The sequence below is a fragment of the Salvelinus alpinus genome, chromosome 30, assembly GCF_045679555.1.
Source record: "Salvelinus alpinus chromosome 30, SLU_Salpinus.1, whole genome shotgun sequence".
NCBI classification, from domain to species: Eukaryota; Metazoa; Chordata; class Actinopteri; order Salmoniformes; family Salmonidae; genus Salvelinus; species Salvelinus alpinus.
In genome coordinates, this window is record NC_092115.1 from 8584131 (window position 1) to 8605186 (window position 21056).

Here is a 21056-nt window from a genome sequence, read left to right on the forward strand (position 1 = left end):
CACGAATTAACCTCCTCCCCTAGGCACTCCCTAGGCACACCACCCAGCCTATCAGAAGGCAATTCAAGTCATTACAATATTGCTTAAACCAGGGATGGGCAACTGGCTTTTGCATGTTATTGGATTTTATTTTTTCATTTTTTATTTTTTTTTATGGAGGGGGGGGGGAACTCAGTCAGGGTCTCCCCTTCCTGTTGCGAGTTAGAATAGTATAATACACAAGGTGTAATTTCTAAACTTCTGCATCAGCAGTTTGCAATCACTGATCGTCAATCAATTAGAACACAACAGGAAGTAACTTTAGCGGCCAAATCAAATCAAATGTATTTTATATAGCCCTTCGTACATCAGCTGATATCTCAAAGTGCTTGTACAGAAACCCAGCCTAAAACCCCCAAAACAGCAAGCAATGCAGGTCTAGAAGCACGGTGGCTAGGAAAAAAACTCCCTAGAAAGCTATCTAAAATTGTTACCATGGTCAAAATACCAGCTGGGGGGCCCCCATTTATTTTGTTAGGATGTCTCACTCAGATATCATATTAAAAACTGCAAATATTTCTCTACACCCCTATGGCAAAATGTGTAGAATTGCAGGAAATGAGCTGTAAAAAGCACATTTTCCTCTCCGCCCCATGGCAAAATGAGTAGAATTGCATGGCATTTTTTTAATAAAATTGCTAAATCTTCTTTCCGCCACATGGCAAATTGTGTAGAATTGCATAAAGCTTGCTTTAAACTGCAACATTTTCTCTACACCCCATGGCAAAAGGTATAGCATTGCTCAGATTGTACTCTAAAACGTAAATACATTATTCCCACTGTCAAGAGGGGGGCCACTAAATTGTTTTGCTCGTAATGTGGGGGGTGGTACGCAGACCCGCAACGAACGCTCAGATTTTTTTGTTGCCCCCACCCCCCATCAAAGTGGCCCATCCCTGGCTTAAACCTAGCCAATTCTCTTAGATTCTCTTAGATCTACAAGGGCTATAACAGGGGTTCCTAAAAGTTTTTGGGCCACGAACCCCATTTTGATATCTGAAAATTCTCGCGACGCCAACCATGTGAAAACAATTATGAAATTAACAGCCAATGTTTATTTTTTTATTTGGAGCTATGACAGTCAGTTGGAAAACATTCTAACAGTATTTCTGATTGTCTTCTCAACTCACCATCACATCGTAGGCCTACTGTTAATGTGGGGCTATGACAGTCAATTGCAAATGACTCTGACATAATGTATCTTATCTCACCACCACTAATGAGATGGGTGTGTTTGATTGCATGTCTCGTCAGAGTTTCTCAAAGTCAGGGGGCGTGGTCGACAGTGCGCACCTCATCTCTACTGTCACATCCAACCTGGATCGATATTTGGTTTTAATGTAGACGAGAGCACTGGACCTAGCTTCCCACAGCTATGAGCTGGCGAAAGGTGCCATGAGTTTTATGGTGCTTTCAAGACAACTGGGGAACTCTGAAAAATACGAGGTCAAATCATGACGTCAGTGATCTTTAGGTCGGAAAGTCAGAGCTTTAGAAAGAGGCCCGAGATCCCAAGTTGGAATTCCAAGTTGACTGACCGTTCAAAAAAAAAATTCCCCAGTCGGAGCTCGTTTTTTTTCAGAAGTTCCCAGTTATCTTGAACGCACTGAAGTCGGAATTCTGAGATTTACGAGTTCCCAGGTGTTTTGAATGTGGCATTAATGCTCAGATGGAGACAGCAGGGTATTCCCTTTGAGTCAGGAACCAAAACTCCTCCGTAGTGACCTGTGCATGCGTTGTCTGCAGTATTCGGTCACATGACAGCTCGATCAGCTGTTCAATTTCACTTACTGACACGTCAACTGAGCCAGGATCACAGTTAAACAGATTGGGAAGTAGATCCCAAAGTGTTCTTCCAAGCGTTGGAGGTGAACAGTCATCACTCGTATGGGACAATTACTGATGCTATTTTTTGTTGTAAACAAGCACATCTGAGAGAAGGGGGAATGGTTCGCTTTTGAAAGAATTTCCGATAAGAATTCTTTCCTCTGAATCCACTGATTCGGTCACTCATCTGTAGAATACTTATTTAGATGTAATCTTTATTTATCCAGGAAGTCCCTTTGAGGTCAGAATACCCATTTTATTAGGGAAACCTGGCTAAGAGGGCAGCTCAATAGAAAAAGGTCAGAAGGTCAGCTGTCTGTTTCAGACTTAATCTACCTTCTTTTCTGCAGTATTTTTCATTTTCGTCTTCTTGTCTCTCCCGGGACCTTTGAGTTGGTTTGGTTCCTCCCTCTCTCCAGTGATTGGTTCCTCATCCTTCATTCCTGATCTCACCATATGGCAGGTCTTGTACAGGACGTAACAGAAGGTACTCCCCACAAAGCCAAAAACAAAGACGAGGAAGATGCCCAGAAGGGGTGCTTTGGTAAATATAATCTGAGGAGGAAGAGAGAGAGAGAGAGCGAGAGAGAGAGCGAGAGAGAGAGCGAGAGAGAGGTGAAATACCACAGTGTGCAATCCCAGCAGCAAGATTTGTGACCTTTTATTTTAACAATTTTTGTATTTTAACTATTTGCACACCGTTACAACACTGTGTATAGACATAATATGACATTTGAAATGTAACGTTTACTGTTCATTTTTATTGTTTATTTCACTTTTGATTATTATCTATTTCACTTGCTTTGGCAATGTAACCATATGTTTCTCATGTCAATAAAGCCCCTTGAATTGAATTGGGAGAGAGAGAGAGAGAGAGAGAGAGAGAGAGAGAGAGAGAGAGAGAGAGAGAGAGAGAGAGAGAGAGAGAGAGAGAGAGAGAGAGAGAGAGAGAGAGAGAGAGAGAGAGAGAGAGAGAGAGAGAGAGAGAGAGAGAGAGAGAGAGAGAGAGAGAGAGAGAGAGAGAGAGAGAGAGAGAGAGAGAGAGAGAGAGAGAGAGAGAGAGAGAGAGAGAGAGAGAGAGAGAGAGAGAGAGAGAGAGAGAGAGAGAGAGAGAGAGAGAGAGAGAGAGAGAGAGAGAGAGAGAGAGAGAGAGAGAGAGAGAGAGCAAACCGAACATTGAATACTATACATTGGTCAGGGGCGAAGGCAAAGCCGTACTTTGAGATACAAAAAAAAAATAATTGCATTCCACAATAATAATGAAAAATAATATGTTAATGCAAAAGTGTAAGCATTTCTTGAGTGTCAACATGTTCTGTGACTTACCGTAACAGTCGTTTTGGTCTTGAACGCCATCCTTATAAAGCGGTGATAGAATCCATTCCCCCCCCGGGACTAATGAAACAAGATGAACGTTGGCTATTATAAAGCAAGACATGGACTACTCAACTGTTGTTGGGTGAAACACAATGTTTCACTGGACACTTACGCATTGCATCAGACGTATCATATTTGAACATTCTCTGGATTTGAAACCTTTGAATGTTTGTTTGAGCCTCCCTAAAAAAACAGGGCCTGCTTTTTTTGGAACTATTCCAATGGTTCTATTGTGCCAGGTAAATTATATTAAAAAAATATATTTCAAATACTATTTTAGCTCAGGTCAGACTTAAGCTCAGGTTTAGTTAGACTGACCTTAATCCGGCCCTTCAACACGCCATCGATGAACTTCAACAGCTGGTCCTTTGTCTCCACTTTGTTGGGCGGCAAGAAATATCCATCGTTAGACAAGTTGAGCACGATGATGAAGGGCATGGACACTTCCCTGGCAACACACACACACACACACACACACACACACACACACACACACACACACACACACACACACACACACACACACACACACACACACACACACACACACACAAATTGGGTTCTTAGGGTTAGTTGTCAACACGCCATGCGTACTGAAGGTACTACTAGGCTGGCCAGGTCCTGGAGAACCATATTTTTCGCCAGAAATAAAGATCCTATTTACGCTTAACTCAACATTTGCGTATATCATTAATTGTACGCCAATGGCAGATTTGTGCCAAAACCTCTGGCTACTTCTAACAATTAAAGAAGGGGAGAATAGAGAAATGATCACTCACTCCATTATGAGGCCATTGATGTACTCGTTTCCGTCCATATGACCAAACTGGAATTCTCTTGAGAACACCAGGATCATGTTCATTAGGGTACAACGTAGCAAAACATGTTACAAAAGAAAACAAAACATTTCAATTTCTTATTGGACAAGTTCAGATATTACCTGTACCGTTTCACTCTGTTTCAAACCAACTCACTTGCTATAGAAGTCCTTGTATTCACTGGCCACTCTTTTCACCATGGTCTTGTAACTGAGTAGGGTGGAGTATTTGATTAATAAGGATAGACTATTAATATAATGTTTTGAGGACAATATTTGCCACAGGAACAACAGTTGATTTGTAAGGGTGAACGTGTGTTACGAATCCCGCCGAGGATGGTGCCTCTTCCCGTTCGGGCGGCGCTCGGCGCTCGTCGTCTCCGGTCTACTAGCTGCCACCGATCCCCTTTTCTGTTTTCCTTTGAGTTGGTCTAATTTGTTTCACCTGTGGTGTGTTTAGGTTAGGGGTTATTTAAACCCAGTTTGCCCGCTGACTTTTGTGCGGGCTTGTTTTTCTGTTTCGTGTTGGTGGTGTTCAGTAGTGGATTTCTATGATACATTTTTCCTTGGACAGTATTCTTTACGCGCCCAGTGTTTTGTGTGGCGTCGCCGTATTGTATGTTATTTCTATAAGGAAATAAACATCCACTTGTTGAAGATATTCCTGCTCTCTGCACCTGACTCTTTTATTCCACCACTGGAAGTGTTACAGAAGCCCGCACCACGTAATGGAGTCAGCAGAAGCAGCAACCACCCCTCTTCCATCGATGGAGGAGCGTGTCCTTCATCACACCGCCGTTCTCCATCGGATAGGGTCGGCGATGGACATGATGATGGAGAGGATGGAACGATGGGAGAGGAGTGGTATCCCGACATCTACACCAGCTCCTTCCCAGACGGCGCAACCTTCTCCATCAACGTCGGCATCTGGTTCAGGCGCATTGCGTCTCGCGCTCCCAAGGGAGTACGACGGAGCGGTGGCTGGGTGCCAGGGGTTTTTGCTCCAGTTGGAGCTCTACTTGGCCACCGTTCATCCGACTCCCTCTGGAGAGGAGAGTGTTAGCCTCCTCATCTCCTGTCTGACGGGTAGAGCCCTGGAATGGGCAAATGCGGTCTGGAACGGCCCAGACTCGGTTCGAGACCACTACCCAGAGTTCACCCGCCGCTTTCGGGCCGTATTTGACCACCCTCAGGAGGGCCGAGCGGTGGGTGAGCGACTGTTCCACCTCAGACAGGAGACGAGGAGTGCGCAAGACTTCGCCTTGGAGTTCCGGACCTTGGCTGCTGGTGCGGGGTGGAATGACAGGGCCCTGATGGACCATTATCGATGTAACCTTCGGGAGGACGTCCGTCGGGAGCTAGCTTGTCGAGACACTACACTCTCTCTCGATGAGTTAATTGACATGTCTATACGACTGGACAACCTGCTAGCTGCCCGCGGGCGTTCAGAGGGGGTCCTGTCAGTTCCACCTCCCAGCCCTCCCGCTTCAACTCCGATGGAGTTGGGAGGGGCTGCATCTAGGGGGGCCGGAGGAGGTGGCTTCTCTTGCACCTATTGTGGCAGGAGAGGACACACTTCAGACCGGTGTTGGAGAAGCGCCTCTGGGAGTAGAGATGGCAGGCGGAATACTTCTCGGTCACCTCAGGTGAGTAGGCACAAGACTCACCCAGAGCTTCCTGTCGGTCACATGTTTTTGGTTATTTTTTTCCCTGCGTTTTTCCCTTCTCTCCAGCATAAGGCGCTAGTAGACTCAGGCGCAGCTGGGAGTTTTATGGATCGCGGTCTAGCCCGTAAGTTGGGTATTCCGTTGGTACAGATAGACCCTCCTTTCCCTGTGCACTCCTTAGATAGCCGACCGCTAGGGTCAGGGCTGATCAGGGAGGCCACGATTCCGCTGGACATGGTAACGCAGGGGGATCATAGGGAGCAGATTAGTTTCTACCTTATTGATTCACCTGGGTTTCCGGTGGTGTTGGGGGTTCCTTGGCTAGCCATTCACAATCCCCTCATTTCCTGGAGACAGGGAGCTCTTCAGGGGTGGTCAGAGGAGTGTTCAGGTAGGTGTGTGGGAGTTTCCATCGGTGCCACCTCGGTGGAGAGTCCAGACCAGGTTTCCACTGTGCGCATTCCCCCAGAATATGCCGATTTGGCTATCGCTTTTAGTAAGAAGAAAGCGACCAAATTACCACCTCATCGACGGTGGGATTGCGTGATAAACCTCCAGGAGAACGCTGCACTTCCCAGGAGTCATGTGTACCCCTTGTCACAGGAGGAGACGTTGGCTATGGAGACATATGTCACGGAAGCTCTGAGACAGGGGTTCATTCGGCCCTCCATGTCACCCGTCTCCTCGAGTTTCTTTTTTGTGAGAAAGAAGGAGGGAGGTCTGCGTCCGTGCATTGATTATCGAGGTCTAAATTCAATCACAGTGGGATTTAGTTATCCGCTACCTCTCATCGCTACGGCGGTGGAATCATTCCACGGAGCACGTTTCTTCACAAAACTGGATCTCAGGAGTGCGTATAATCTGGTGCGTATTCGGGGAGGAGACGAGTGGAAAACAGCGTTTAGTACCACATCAGGCCACTATGAGTACCTCGTCATGCCGTATGGGTTAAAGAATGCTCCAGCCGTTTTCCAATCCTTTGTAGATGAGATTCTCAGGGACATGCACGGGCAGGGTGTGGTAGTGTATATTGATGACATCTTGATCTATTCTGCTACACGCGCCGCGCATGTCTCCCTGGTGCGCAGGGTCCTTGGGAGGCTGCTGGAGCATGACCTATACGTCAAGGCTGAGAAATGTGTGTTCTCCAAACAAGCCGTTTCCTTCCTGGGTTATCGCATTTCCACCTCAGGGGTGGTGATGGAGAGTGATCGCGTTAACGCCGTGCGTAATTGGCCGACTCCAACCACGGTAAAGGAGGTGCAGCGGTTTTTAGGGTTTGCCAATTACTACCGGAGGTTTATCCGGGGTTTTGGCCAAGTGGCGGCACCCATTACCTCACTGCTAAAGGGAGGGCCGGTGCGTCTACAGTGGTCGGCCGAGGCAGAGGGAGCTTTCAACCAGTTGAAGGCACGGTTTACTGAGGCTCCCGTGTTGGCGCATCCGGACCCTTCATTAGCGTTCATAGTGGAGGTGGATGCGTCCGAGGCTGGTGTTGGAGCCGTGCTATCACAGCGCTCGGGCACGCCACCGAAGCTCCGTCCCTGTGCTTTCTTTTCTAAGAAGCTGGGTCCGGCGGAGCGGAACTATGATGTGGGGGACAGGGAGCTACTAGCTATGGTAAAAGCCCTGAAGGTGTGGAGACACTGGCTTGAGGGGGCTAAGTACCCTTTTCTCATCTGGACTGACCATCGCAATCTGGAGTATATCCGAGAGGCGAGGAGACTGAATCCGCGTCAGGCGAGGTGGGCCATGTTCTTTACTCGTTTTAGATTTACGATCTCTTACCGACCAGGTTCCCTCAACACTAAGGCCGACGCGCTGTCTCGTCTCTATGACACGGATGACCGGCCCATCGATCCGACTCCCATCCTTCCCGCCTCTTGTCTGGTGGCTCCGGTGGTATGGGAGGTGGACGCGGACATCGAGCGGGCGTTGAGGGTAGAACCTGCGCCGTCCCAGTGTCCGACTGGCCTTAGGTACGTACCGCTTGGTGTCCGTGATCGATTGATTCGGTGGGCTCACACACTACCTGCTTCGGGTCATCCGGGGGTGGAGAGGACAGTGCGTGGTCTTAGAGGGAAATACTGGTGGCCCACCTTGGCTAAGGACGTGAGACTCTATGTCTCCTCCTGCTCGGTATGCGCTCAGAGTAAGGCTCCTAGGCACCTACCGAGGGGGAAGTTACAACCCCTTCCGGTTCCACAACGGCCATGGTCTCATCTATTGGTAGATTTTTTGACGGATCTTCCTCCATCTCAGGGGAACACTACCATTTTGGTCGTTGTGGATCGGTTCTCTAAGTCCTGTCGTCTCCTCCCATTGCCTGGTCTCCCTACGGCCCTACGGCCCTACAGACTGCGGAGGCTCTATTTACCCACGTCTTCCGGCATTACGGGGTGCCGGAGGATATCGTATCTGATCGAGGTCCCCAGTTCACGTCCCGGGTATGGAGGGCGTTTATGGAGCGTCTGGGGGTCTCGGTCAGCCTCACCTCTGGGTATCACCCCGAAAGTAATGGGCAGGTGGAAAGAGTGAACCAGGAGGTGGGTAGGTTTCTGAGGTCGTACTGCCAGGACCGGCCAGGAGAATGGGCGAGGTACGTCCCGTGGGCGGAGTTGGCCCAGAACTCACTCCGCCACTCATCAACGAACATGTCGCCCTTCGAGTGTGTACTGGGGTACCAGCCGGTCCTGGCTCCGTGGCATCAGAGCCAGACTGAAGCTCCTGCGGTGGAGGAGTGGGTACAGCGCTCTAGAGAGACCTGGCGAGCGGTCCAGGACTCTCTCAAGCAGGCCAGTGAACGGCAGAAGAGGAGCGCTGACCGCCACCGCAGTGAGGCCCCTGTGTTCACACCAGGGGACAGGGTCTGGCTCTCGGCCCGAAACCTGCCCCTCCGCCTGCCCTGCCGGAAGCTGGGGCCGCAGTGTGTGGGGCCATTTAAAGTCCTGAGGAGGATAAACGAGGTGTGTTATAGGTTACAACTTCCCTCTTATTATCGTATTAACCCCTCGTTTCATGTGTCTCTCCTCAGGCCGGTGGTAGCTGGTCCCCTGCAGGAAGGTGAGGTACCGGAGGTCCCTCCTCCCCCTCTTGACATCGAGGGGTCCCCGGCGTATAGGATACGAGCCATTCTGGACTCAAGACGCCGGGTGAGGGGCCTGCAGTACCTCGTGGACTGGGAGGGGTACGGTCCGGAGGAGAGATGCTGGGTACCGGCGGGGGACATTTTGGATCCGTCCCTCTTGAGGGACTTTCACCGCCTCCATCCGGAGCGCCCTGCTCCTCGCCCTCCGGGTCGTCCTCGAGGCCGGAGTCGGCGCGCTGCGGGAGCCGCGCGTCGGGAGGGGGGTACTGTTACGAATCCCGCCGAGGATGGTGCCTCTTCCCGTTCGGGCGGCGCTCGGCGCAAGTCGTCTCCGGTCTACTAGCTGCCACCGATCCCCTTTTCTGTTTTCCTTTGAGTTGGTCTAATTTGTTTCACCTGTGGTGTGTTTAGGTTAGGGGTTATTTAAACCCAGTTTGCCCGCTGACTTTTGTGCGGGCTTGTTTTTCTGTTTCGTGTTGGTGGTGTTCAGTAGTGGATTTCTATGATACATTTTTCCTTGGACAGTATTCTTTACGCGCCCAGTGTTTTGTGTGGCGTCGCCGTATTGTATGTTATTTCTATAAGGAAATAAACATCCACTTGTTGAAGATATTCCTGCTCTCTGCACCTGACTCTTTTATTCCACCACTGGAAGTGTTACAACGTGGCCATATACAAACTTGAGATCTACAGTAAATGTGTAACTTAAAATGTAGCACAGATATGAGGTAAATGTGTAATTCAGGTGAACTACCCCTAACATTATATTGGGTTAAAAGAGATACTCCTACCGGATACTCTCCTTAGTAGGGGGTTTCTCCTCCACTACAGCCAGAACCACCAGCTTGTCTATAGTGAGGAACGCACATAAAACACCAACACATTTCTCATGGTGAGGAACGCACATAAAACACCAAAACATTTATTGCGGTGAGGAACGCACATAAAACACCAAAACATTTATTGCGGTGAGGAACGCACATAAAACACCAAAACATTTCTTATGGTGAGGAACGCACATAAAACACCAAAACATTTCTTATGGTGAGGAACGCACATAAAACACCAAAACATTTCTTATGGTGAGGAACGCACATAAAACACCAAAACATTTCTTATGGTGAGGAACGCACATAAAATACCAAAACATTTCTTATGGTGAGGAACGCACATAAAACACCAAAACATTTCTTATGGTGAGGAACGCACATAAAATACCAAAACATTTCTTATGGTGAGGAACGCACATAAAACACCAAAACATTTCTTATGGTGAGGAACGCACATAAAATACCAAAACATTTCTTATGGTGAGGAACGCACATAAAACACCAAAACATTTCACCAAAACATTTCCAGACACGGAGGAACACTCATTTAACATCACTTCATACGCCTCATTCACAGACACTTTTATTTCATCTTGACTCATTAAAGCCACACTCTGTAAGAATGTATTAGCAATGTAATTCACTAGTCATACACTCACTGAATATTGGACACTGTTGCCTGCCACCTTGTGGTAGACAAGTAGACACACAGAGACATCTATTCTATAATACTTCTTATTCCTGAAAAGTTATTTACCAGTAAAGCACATCCTCTACCAAGTTCGTAGTGTGTGTGTCTGTGGCATGCGTGCGTGCGTGCGTGTGTGCGCGTGTGTGTGTGTCTGTGGCATGCGTGCGTGTCCATGAGAGAATGCAACAAACCTGTATCTCCCATTGCATACAAGGTGTAGCTGTCAATCGGGAGGTAATTGAGGAATCGTTCTCTATTGATCCACGACGTGAGGTCCCCATCCTGTTGTTCTAAAAGACAAGAGAAAGAATACACAGTATAACAGATAGTTTCTAGTCTGAGAAAACTAATGTTAACTAGAGAGTGAATAAACAACACGAAAATACACGTTAAAAAAAACGCTATTTATTGATCAAACAACAGCCGAGGTATAGATAGCTTTCGTGACGTTGTCAGTCGAACCTATGTGCGCGCATCCATAGGGCAGAAGTCCATATGTTGTTGTGAATCTGGACAAGAAACTGCCAGGTGGGGGAATCATGACTCGTTTCAGCTACTTTCATCTTGTTCTTGATACCATGTCCTGTTTTGAGGCGTTTTGACTGATTTCATGTCAATGCTAATATGGCAAATCTAGCTAAACAACTGTAACGATGTATGTCAGAGACAACAAGTGCTCATTGTACAAATGTATTTATGTTTTCAATAAATATCGGAGACTAAATATAGTTTACATGTTGTCAACAATCTAAGCCAACCCCGTCTGTTTTGCCCCATAGTTGTGCACGTGTCGGTTTTGTTGCTAAGCAACCAACCGGTCTACAATGAACCATTTTATTTGTGAACAATCCTTTCAACAAAGTTGTAGATGACTATGTACTAGGGCTGCGGTCCAATTCTATACCCTTCTTACTCACACACTTTCCTTCATGGATTTAAAATGATTAGATTGAGGTAAAGAATATGGTGAAAACCCTCCGGCCATGGTTGCACCAATCCAATAAATGCATGAGGGGGGAGCGAATGAGTGGTCTGGGTGAAGGGAAAAGAATCACAAGCGAAAAACTAATTAATATATTATAAACTGGTTGGTTCGAGCCCTGAATGCTGATTGGCTGAACGCCGTGGTATACCACGGGTATGACAAAATATTTATTGTTACTGCTCTAATTACGTTGGTAACCAGTTTATAATAGCAATAAAGCACCTCTGGGGTTTGTGATATATGGCCAATATACCACGGCTAAGGGCCGTGTCCTAGCACTCCGCGTTGCGTCATGCTTTAGAACAGCCCTTAACTGTGGTATATTGGCCATATACCACACACCCTCGGGCCTTATTGCTTAAATATACTTCAAATACGAGGTGTACTTTTCCAGTATATCTTTAAGTATACTATACATATACTATAATTTCACTTAAATTTCATACGCTTTCACTGTAATCTTGTATATTCGTTCAAAATAAACTTGGAGTGGTTTTTAAGTTGAAGCATACTTTTTTTCTGAAATTCTGTTCGTGATCAAGTACACAATAAGTATTCACTGAGTGCACAAAACATTAAGAACACCTTGCTAATATTGAGTTATATAATTGCATATCACAATTATTATTTTTTTTGCTAATTTATCACCGTAATGTAAACAACAAAAGTGTGAAATGACACTGGTGCACAGTTATCAATTATTTTAGTATGAAATTGCCACTCCAGCCACAACTACTTTGTGAGTGGCCTGTTGTAACCGTGGGTACGAGGATGTCTTGTTCAATCAATGTAACGTTAATGTTGCTAATTACAATAGCCAATGTGGTTACTGAATAAAAGTATACTTGTAACACATTAAAACTACACTTTCTTCATAACGAATATAGAAACAATATTTTCAAATACTATTTAATTGATCATGCCAGTATACTAATAATATAATGATGTTGATTGACCATCTACATCAATCATACATTTATAGTGAATTATCATTTTTGTATATTACTAATTTATGAGAAATATACATAAAACATATCAAAAGTTTATTAAAATAATATTTGTTTTGCTCTTTATCAAATATACTAAGAATGTACTTAAGTCAAAAAAAGTGTCCCAATTGAGATAATTTAAAATACATTTAATATACTCAAATGCTAATAAAACACTTATAAAGTGGACATTAAACATATTAAATATATTTACATTTGTTCCAATTTAGATCATTTTAAATATACAAACAAATATGTATCACTGACATACTTCTATAAATTACAAATATATTAATAAAGTATTTTTTCCCGCTTGGGATTGTAATTCAACTATGGTCTCTTACCATCATAAAGGAAGTAAGTGCCATCCTTGAACACTGCCACAGCCGGGTATTCCTCGAGAGTAACCGTCTGAGAATGACCAGAAAAGAGGAACAATAGCTCATTTACTTTGGGAAGATATGATTAAAGCACAATGTCAAGGCACCTGGAGGCAGCGGTTCAATCCCCCATTCCACCACTCTCTTTCTGCCCTGTATTGTTTATCTACCCATATTCTCCTATACTTGTCAATAAAAATACAAAATAACCTAATACAGGGTTTCCCAAACTCGGTCCTGGGGTCACGTATTGGAAACCCTGCCCTCGTGTATATATATACAGTGGGGAGAACAAGTATTTGATACACTGCCGATTTTGCAGGTTTTCCTACTTACAAAGCATGTAGAGGTCTGTCATTTTTATCATAGGTACACTTCAACTGTGAGAGACGGAATCTAAAACAAAAATCCAGAAAATCACATTGTATGATTTTTAAGTAATTCCTTTGCATTTTATTGCATGACATAAGTATTTGATACATCAGAAAAGCAGAACTTAATATTTGGTACAGAAACCTTTGTTTGCAATTACAGAGATCATACGTTTCCTGTAGTTCTTGACCAGGTTTGCACACACTGCAGCAGGGATTTTGGCCCACTCCTCCATACAGACCTTCTCCAGATCCTTCAGGTTTCGGGGCTGTCGCTGGGCAATACGGAATTTCAGCTCCCTCCAAAGATTTTCTATTGGATTCAGGTCTGGAGACTGGCTAGACCACTCCAGGACCTTGAGATGCTTCTTACGGAGCCACTCCTTAGTTGCCCTGGCTGTGTGTTTCGGGTCGTTGTCATGCTGGAAGACCCAGCCACGACCCATCTTCAATGCTCTTACTGAGGGAAGGAGGTTGTTGGCCAAGATCTCGCGATACATGGCCCCATCCATCCTCCCCTCAATACGGTGCAGTCGTCCTGTCCCCTTTGCAGAAAAGCAGCCCCAAAGAATGATGTTTCCACCTCCATGCTTCACGTTTGGGATGGTGTTCTTGGTGTTGTACTCATCCTTCTTCTTCCTCCAAACACAGCGAGTGGAGTTTAGACCAAAAAGTTATATTTTTGTCTCATCAGACCACATGACCTTCTCCCATTCCTCCTCTGGATCATCCAGATGGTCATTGGCAAACTTCAGACGGGCCTGGACATGCGCTGGCTTGAGCAGGGGGACCTTGCGTGCGCTGCAGGATTTTAATCCATGACGGCGTAGTGTGTTACTAATGGTTTTCTTTGAGACTGTGGTCCCAGCTCTCTTCAGGTCATTGACCAGGTCCTGCCGTGTAGTTCTGGGCTGATCCCTCACCTTCCTCATGATCATTGATGCCCCACGAGGTGAGATCTTGCATGGAGCCCCAGACCGAGGGGGATTGACCGTCATCTTGAACTTCCATTTTCTAATAATTGCGCCAACAGTTGTTGCCTTCTCACCAAGCTGCTTGCCTATTGTCCTGTAGCCCATCCCAGCCTTGTGCAGGTCTACAATTTTATCCCTGATGTCCTTACACAGCTCTCTGGTCTTGACCATTGTGGAGAGGTTGGAGTCTGTTTGATTGAGTGTGTGGACAGGTGTCTTTTATACAGGTAACAAGTTCAAACAGGTGCAGTTAATACAGGTAATGAGTGGAGAACAGGAGGGCTTCTTAAAGAAAAACTAACAGGTCGGTGAGAGCCAGAATTCTTACTGGTTGGTAGGTGATCAAATACTTATGTCATGCAATAAAATGCAAATTAATTACTTAAAAATCATAAAATGTGATTTTCTGGATTTTTGTTTTAGATTCCGTCTTTCACATTTGAAGTGTACCTATGATAAAAATGACAGACCTCTACATGCTTTGTAAGTAGGAAAACCTGCAAAATCGGCAGTGTATCAAATACTTGTTCTCCCCACTGTATATATATATATATGTATATATATATATATATATATATATATATATATATATATATATATATATATATATATATATACAGTACCAGTCAAAAGTTTGGACAGACCTACTGATTTCAGGGTTATTCTTTATTTGTTCTATTTTCTACATTGTAGAATAATAGTGAAGACATCAAAACTATGAAATAACACATATGGAATCATGTAGCAACCAAAAAAAGTTTTAAACAAATCAACATATATTTTATCTTTCAGATTCTTCAAAGTAGCCAGCCTTTGCCTTGATGACAGCTTTGCACACTCTTGGCAATGTATAAAATAGAAAAAATTAAAAGAGCCTTGAATGAGTAGGTGTGTCCAAACTTTTGACTGGTACTGTACGTGTATATACTTCCTTTCCAAAATGTACCTTGGGTAAAATGTTCCTTGCAGCAGAGAAGAAGTAAGTATGAACAATCATTTCCTTGGCTACAGATATGTACTTCTCCTAGGGGGGGGGGGGGGGGGTAGAAAAGGAAGAAACCTCAGACAGGCTATATGACAAAGAAACCACAATAATCATTTGATGTGTGTCCGTGCATTCGTGCGTGTGCCTGTGTCTGTGTGTGCTTGTGTGTTTAATGCGCAGCTGTACACATTACCTTCAAGTCCGACGGCCCACCAACGTAGACAAAGAGAACGTCATGTCTACTCATAACATTCTGAAACACCTGCTGGCTTGGCAGTGATCTCACCAGAGGTCTGAAACAAAGCAGGGATAGGGAGAGAGATGGAGGGAGAGGGAGGGACTGATGGAGGGAGTGAGAGACTGATGGGCGGAGACAGTATATCATAAAGTAACTGAGGCCTTTTAAGAACTACAATACTATCTGTTTGCAGACAAGGAGCATCAACTCCCATCCTCAGTCTTACCCAGATACTCTATGATGCCATCCTCAGTCTTACCCAGATACTCTATGATGCCATCCTCAGTCTTACCCAGATACTCTATGATGCCATCCGCAGTCTTACCCAGATACTCTATGATGCCATCCGCAGTCTTACCCAGATACTCTATGATGCCATCCTCAGTCTTACCCAGATACTCTATGATGCCATCCTCAGTCTTACTCAGATACTCTATGATGCCATCCTCAGTCTTACTCAGATACTCTATGATGCCATCCCCAGTCTTACCCAGATACTATATGATGCCATCCCCAGTCTTACCCAGATACTCTATGATGCCATCCCCAGTCTTACCCAGATACTCTATGATGCCATCCTCAGTCTTACCCAGATACTCTATGATGCCATCCTCAGTCTTACCCAGATACTCTATGATGCCATCCTCAGTCTTACCCAGATACTCTATGATGCCATCCGCAGTCTTACCCAGATACTCTATGATGCCATCCTCAGTCTTACCCAGATACTGTATGATGCCATCCCCAGTCTTACCCAGATACTCTATGATGCCATCCACAGTCTTACCCAGATACTCTATGATGCCATCCTCAGTCTTACCCAGATACTCTATGATGCCATCCACAGTCTTACCCAGATACTCTATGATGCCATCCTCAGTCTTACCCAGATACTCTATGATGCCATCCTCAGTCTTACCCAGATACTCTATGATGCCATCCTCAGTCTTACTCAGATACTCTATGATGCCATCCTCAGTCTTACCCAGATACTGTATGATGCCATCCCCAGTCTTACCCAGATACTCTATGATGCCATCCCCAGTCTTACCCAGATACTATATGATGCCATCCCCAGTCTTACCCAGATACTCTATGATGCCATCCCCAGTCTTACCCAGATACTCTATGATGCCATCCGCAGTCTTACCCAGATACTCTATGATGCCATCCTCAGTCTTACCCAGATACTCTATGATGCCATCCTCAGTCTTACTCAGATACTCTATGATGCCATCCTCAGTCTTACTCAGATACTCTATGATGCCATCCCCAGTCTTACCCAGATACTATATGATGCCATCCCCAGTCTTACCCAGATACTCTATGATGCCATCCCCAGTCTTACCCAGATACTCTATGATGCCATCCGCAGTCTTACCCAGATACTCTATGATGCCATCCCCAGTCTTACCCAGATACTCTATGATGCCATCCCCAGTCTTACCCAGATACTCTATGATGCCATCCGCAGTCTTACCCAGATACTCTATGATGCCATCCCCAGTCTTACCCAGATACTCTATGATGCCATCCCCAGTCTTACCCAGATACTCTATGATGCCATCCACAGTCTTACCCAGATACTCTGTCTGCAAACTCCAAGATGCCATCTTTGGTTCTAGGACCTCTGTAGGTGTATTTCAAGTCATCCTTCAACCTATCCAACAGAGATAGGTTTGTTATAATAACAAGAAGAACTGGTTTGTGTGTTTCGTAGGGCACATTTCAGTTCCACATCTACATTTACCATCAATGTTTTAGAAAATACAGCAGAGAAGTACACAACTCACAACTTTATAGCGGGATAGTCAGTAACTCGAAACTCTTTTGCGAAACCTGAAACACAAATGTAAAAGATATGTCAAAAAATATTCCTGCTGTCAATTTCAGCACTGCTGAATGATCCAGTGTAAATCCTGCTGTTATATCTTCCCAGATATACACTGAGCATAAAAAACATTAAGAACACCTTCCTAATATTGACTCCCCCCCCCCCCCCCCCTTTTGGGTGCTGGACCATTATCGATACACAATGGAAAATGTTGAGCGTGAAAAACCCAGCAGCGTTGCAGTTCTGGCATGTACTACCATACCCTGTTCAAAGGCACTTAAATCTTTTGTCTTACCCATTCACCCTCTGAAGGGTACACATACACAGTCCATGTCTCGAGGCTTAAAAAAACCTTTAACCTGTTTCCTCCCCTTTATCTACACTGATTGAAGTGGATTTAACAAGTGACATCAATAAGGGATCATAGCTTTCACCTGGATTCACCTGGTCAGTCTATGTCATGGAAAGAGCAGGTGTTCTTAATGTTTTGTGCACTCAGTGTATGTCACATATACGCTATGAAAAGTGACGTGGCATTATGTCATTCTTCCAGTGTCAGTTCCCTAATCTTTTGAATGGGCTTGCTTGACAATTATATCATCACGTTCATGAAAACGTGGTCATTTAAGATATAAAAATATATATTTGTGTTTGTGGATTAATTTACTTCTGACAGATGCCTTTTATGAAGTTTTTGCATTATAGACCATTACACTATGTGTTTTTTCCCCCAATTGAAGATAATTTAAAAAGCTTACAAAAGTTTTTTTTAAACTAGGCTACATCATAGAAAATGCTGCATCACTTTCATGGCGTATTACAAATATGAGTTACCTGCCCATCTTCATAATGCCATCGTTGAGTTTTATATGACTAAATAACTTAAACATTTTGATATAGTTAAGTCCATGTACAGGTAAGAGAAATGGCTGACCGGTTAAGGCCGACATGGTGGATGGAGAGATGATTCTTTAACATTTAATCCCTCTACTGAAAAGTAGCCTCAGAGAGAGAGAGAGAGAGAGCGAGAGAGAGGGAGAGAGAGAGAGAGAGAGAGAGAGAGAGAGAGAGAGAGAGAGAGAGAGAGAGAGAGAATAGCTAACTTGCATACAGGACCAGATAATAGAGGATTTGAAGATGTAATAACTCACTACGCTGTTATCCCATCTGGTTGGTATGGCTTACCATATGTTGCACAAAACACACGTATCTACACACACACACGCTGTGGAATTTGCTGCAGGGCTTTTAAATCTTCACTAAGCCTATTACTGCCGAACAGACTGGCCTAATTCTGGACCTGTGGGCCTAAGTTTGACTAGGCTGGTTGCCTTATTGCACATTTGGCAAAGCCTTACTCTATGACGAACATAAGAAGAAACCTTTTTCAGAGACCCTTTATATCATTGTATATAGTATGGGGCTAAGTGACAATGATGTGGGATTGCGGTTTATTTACCTCGGCCTTAAGAATAACTACACAGCCTATGAAAAAATGTGCTATACAGATTAGTATACTTTTCACTCAACCCAACTAGCTGGGTCAAAACAACCCAGTGTGTGTTCTGTCCAGTATTTACCCAGCGCTGGGTTAACAAAGAACTGAAATTGTATTATTTATTTATTTTTTAACCCAGTATTATTTGGAGTGTAGTCCTCTATTTTTCAATACACTATTCCACTTCCTGTTTTAAAGCTTCTTTCTCATCAATATAATACTTATTATAATACTGCTTCCACCAGGCAGTCATTGTTGTAAATCTGTTTGTGTTCACGTCATATTGACGTCGTACTGTTTCTTTTTTTTTTCTTTTTTTAACTGTTATGTACTTTTGTTTTCCGTCTTATGTTTCGTCTTGTTCTGTCTTTTAACTTAACGTGCCAATTAGATCATTGTACTCACTGGTGTGGATGTCTGCGTCGACCTTGCCCACGTTGACTGGAGATCTTATATTTTTCAGCTCCGCCCCGATTTCATACCACACTGGGTCCAACTGCTTGCAATAGGTACACCAGGGTGCGTAGAACTGACACGAATCAAAATGGAGCACAATCACCGTAATGTAATGTCTTTCTATCACTGCTCTCCAATATAACATATTTGAAACAAAAACACACACAATATACAAGATAAAAGGTCACATTAACTATGAAAACCAATATGTGATGCTACACATCAAAATTTCACTAGGCTGGTGTTCCAGTCTGTTTGTGCTTTAGCCCAGGGTTTCCCAAACTCGGTTCTCGAAGCCAGCAGAACTCGGTTCTGGGGCCAGCGGAACTCGATCATGGGGCAGGCAGAACTCGGTCCTGGGCCCAGCGGAACTCGGTCATGGGGCCAGCGGAACTCGGTCCTGGGGCCAGCGGAACGCGGTCATGGGGCCAGCGGAACTCGGTCATGGGGCCAGCAGAACTCGGTCCTGGGCCCAGCAGAACTCGGTCCTGGGGCCAGCGGAACTCGGTCCTGGGCCCAGCGGAACTCGGTCCTGGAGCAAACAGAACTCGGTCCTGGGCCCAGCGGAACTCGGTCCTGGAGCAAACAGAACTCGGTCCTGGGCACAGCGGAACTCGGTCCTGGGGCCAGCAGAACTCGGTCCTGGAGCAAACAGAACTCAGTCCTGGGGCCAGCGGAACTCGGTCCTGGGGCCAGCGGAACTCGGTCCTGGGGCCAGTGGAACTCGGTCCTGGGGCCAGCGGGAAACTCGGTCCTGGGGACATGTATTTAGTTTTTTGACCTAGCATTACTCAGCTGATTGTGTGTGTGTGTGTGTGTGTGTGTGTGTGTGTGTGTGTGTGTGTGTGTGTGTGTGTGTGTGTGTGTGTGTGTGTGTGTGTGTGTGTGTGTGTGTGTGTGTGTGTGTGCGCCTGCGTGACACCACACTAGAGTGATGAACATGTATTTAAAGTTGCCCTCTTGCATTCTCTTGATGTAGACCTAACTTACACATGGCTTCTTCACACAATCATTATAAAGGCCTTTCTTATAAAATCACATACATACTTACTCCTATCAGCCATATCTCGTCAGGCTTCCTTGTGTGTTTAAACCTGCAAATTAGTAAGAGAAATCAACAACCATTGGTAAATCTATACAATGGAAATGTATTTTATTAGGAACTTTTCACAATCCTTAATAGGTTGCCTACTGGTATGTCATAAAAATGGATGGACAGAAGATGGCAGTAGTTATTAAGGTTGTGTGGAATGAAAGGGTCTATTTTGGTATTCCGTTAATCCGTGGATTTTGTGTTGTTGTTTTGTTTTATGGCATTCACAGGCTTAATATGCAAAATGTACAGTAGCCTTTCAGTAGTATTATCAAAGCAATTAATCCAGCGACGTCTTTCGAATGAATAGAAATAACTTACGTGTCATCGAGCTCTTCAACGAAGGCTGATACCGTAGCTATACTAAACCAAACTGTCAGAGAAACTAGAGGCATACAAAGGAAACATGAGTATAAGGACGCAACTGACACAATCAACGTGGACACATTAAAACAGACTATCATTGCTCGTTAAAGAACATTAAACTATTAACCGGACCAACATGAGAAATTCGAGTTCAAATTACACTATAATCAACAGTGCCATCAAAAATGTGTATTGACCTTATTTAATAGCCTACCTGTGCACACGACAATGAACTTTTTATTCGCCATCATTTTCCCTCAATGATTTATCCAATAGTCAATCAATCCGCCAATTCACGCGTGTGACGCTGCTCTAAATTGGTGTTTCTCGGTTTCTATGCAGCAGCTAAGAACTTTAAGCAATAAGACCACGAGGTTTTCAAAGTAAAAGCCATAGAGATCTTATTAATGAAGGTTAATGTTCATTCTAATATTATATTTATAATTCTATGATAAATTATCCCTTTTAAAATAGAAAGTTATTGGATGAGGGAATCGAACTCGAATGTATAAGACCTGTGTATCGGGTATGACATGACATAAGCTGCAAGA

The 21056-nt window shown here is 44.6% G+C and overlaps 1 protein-coding gene across 1 annotated transcript; it reads right to left on the reverse strand.

Annotated features, from left to right (window-relative positions):
- Window positions 1-1087: 1087 nt before the first annotated feature.
- On the reverse strand, window positions 1088-20832 carry LOC139559905 (protein disulfide-isomerase tmx3a-like). The gene is made up of 16 exons (XM_071376350.1): window positions 20720-20832; window positions 20461-20524; window positions 20098-20140; window positions 18996-19119; window positions 17052-17097; window positions 16838-16918; window positions 15214-15313; window positions 14982-15059; window positions 12655-12721; window positions 10528-10626; window positions 9607-9664; window positions 4218-4271; window positions 4023-4079; window positions 3562-3691; window positions 3193-3261; window positions 1088-2421 (listed from the first exon to the last, which is right to left on the reverse strand). Exons 1-16 carry the CDS (start codon window positions 20754-20756, stop codon window positions 2194-2196), a joined length of 1335 nt encoding a protein of 444 aa, XP_071232451.1. The 5' UTR covers window positions 20757-20832; the 3' UTR covers window positions 1088-2193.
- Window positions 20833-21056: the final 224 nt, after the last annotated feature.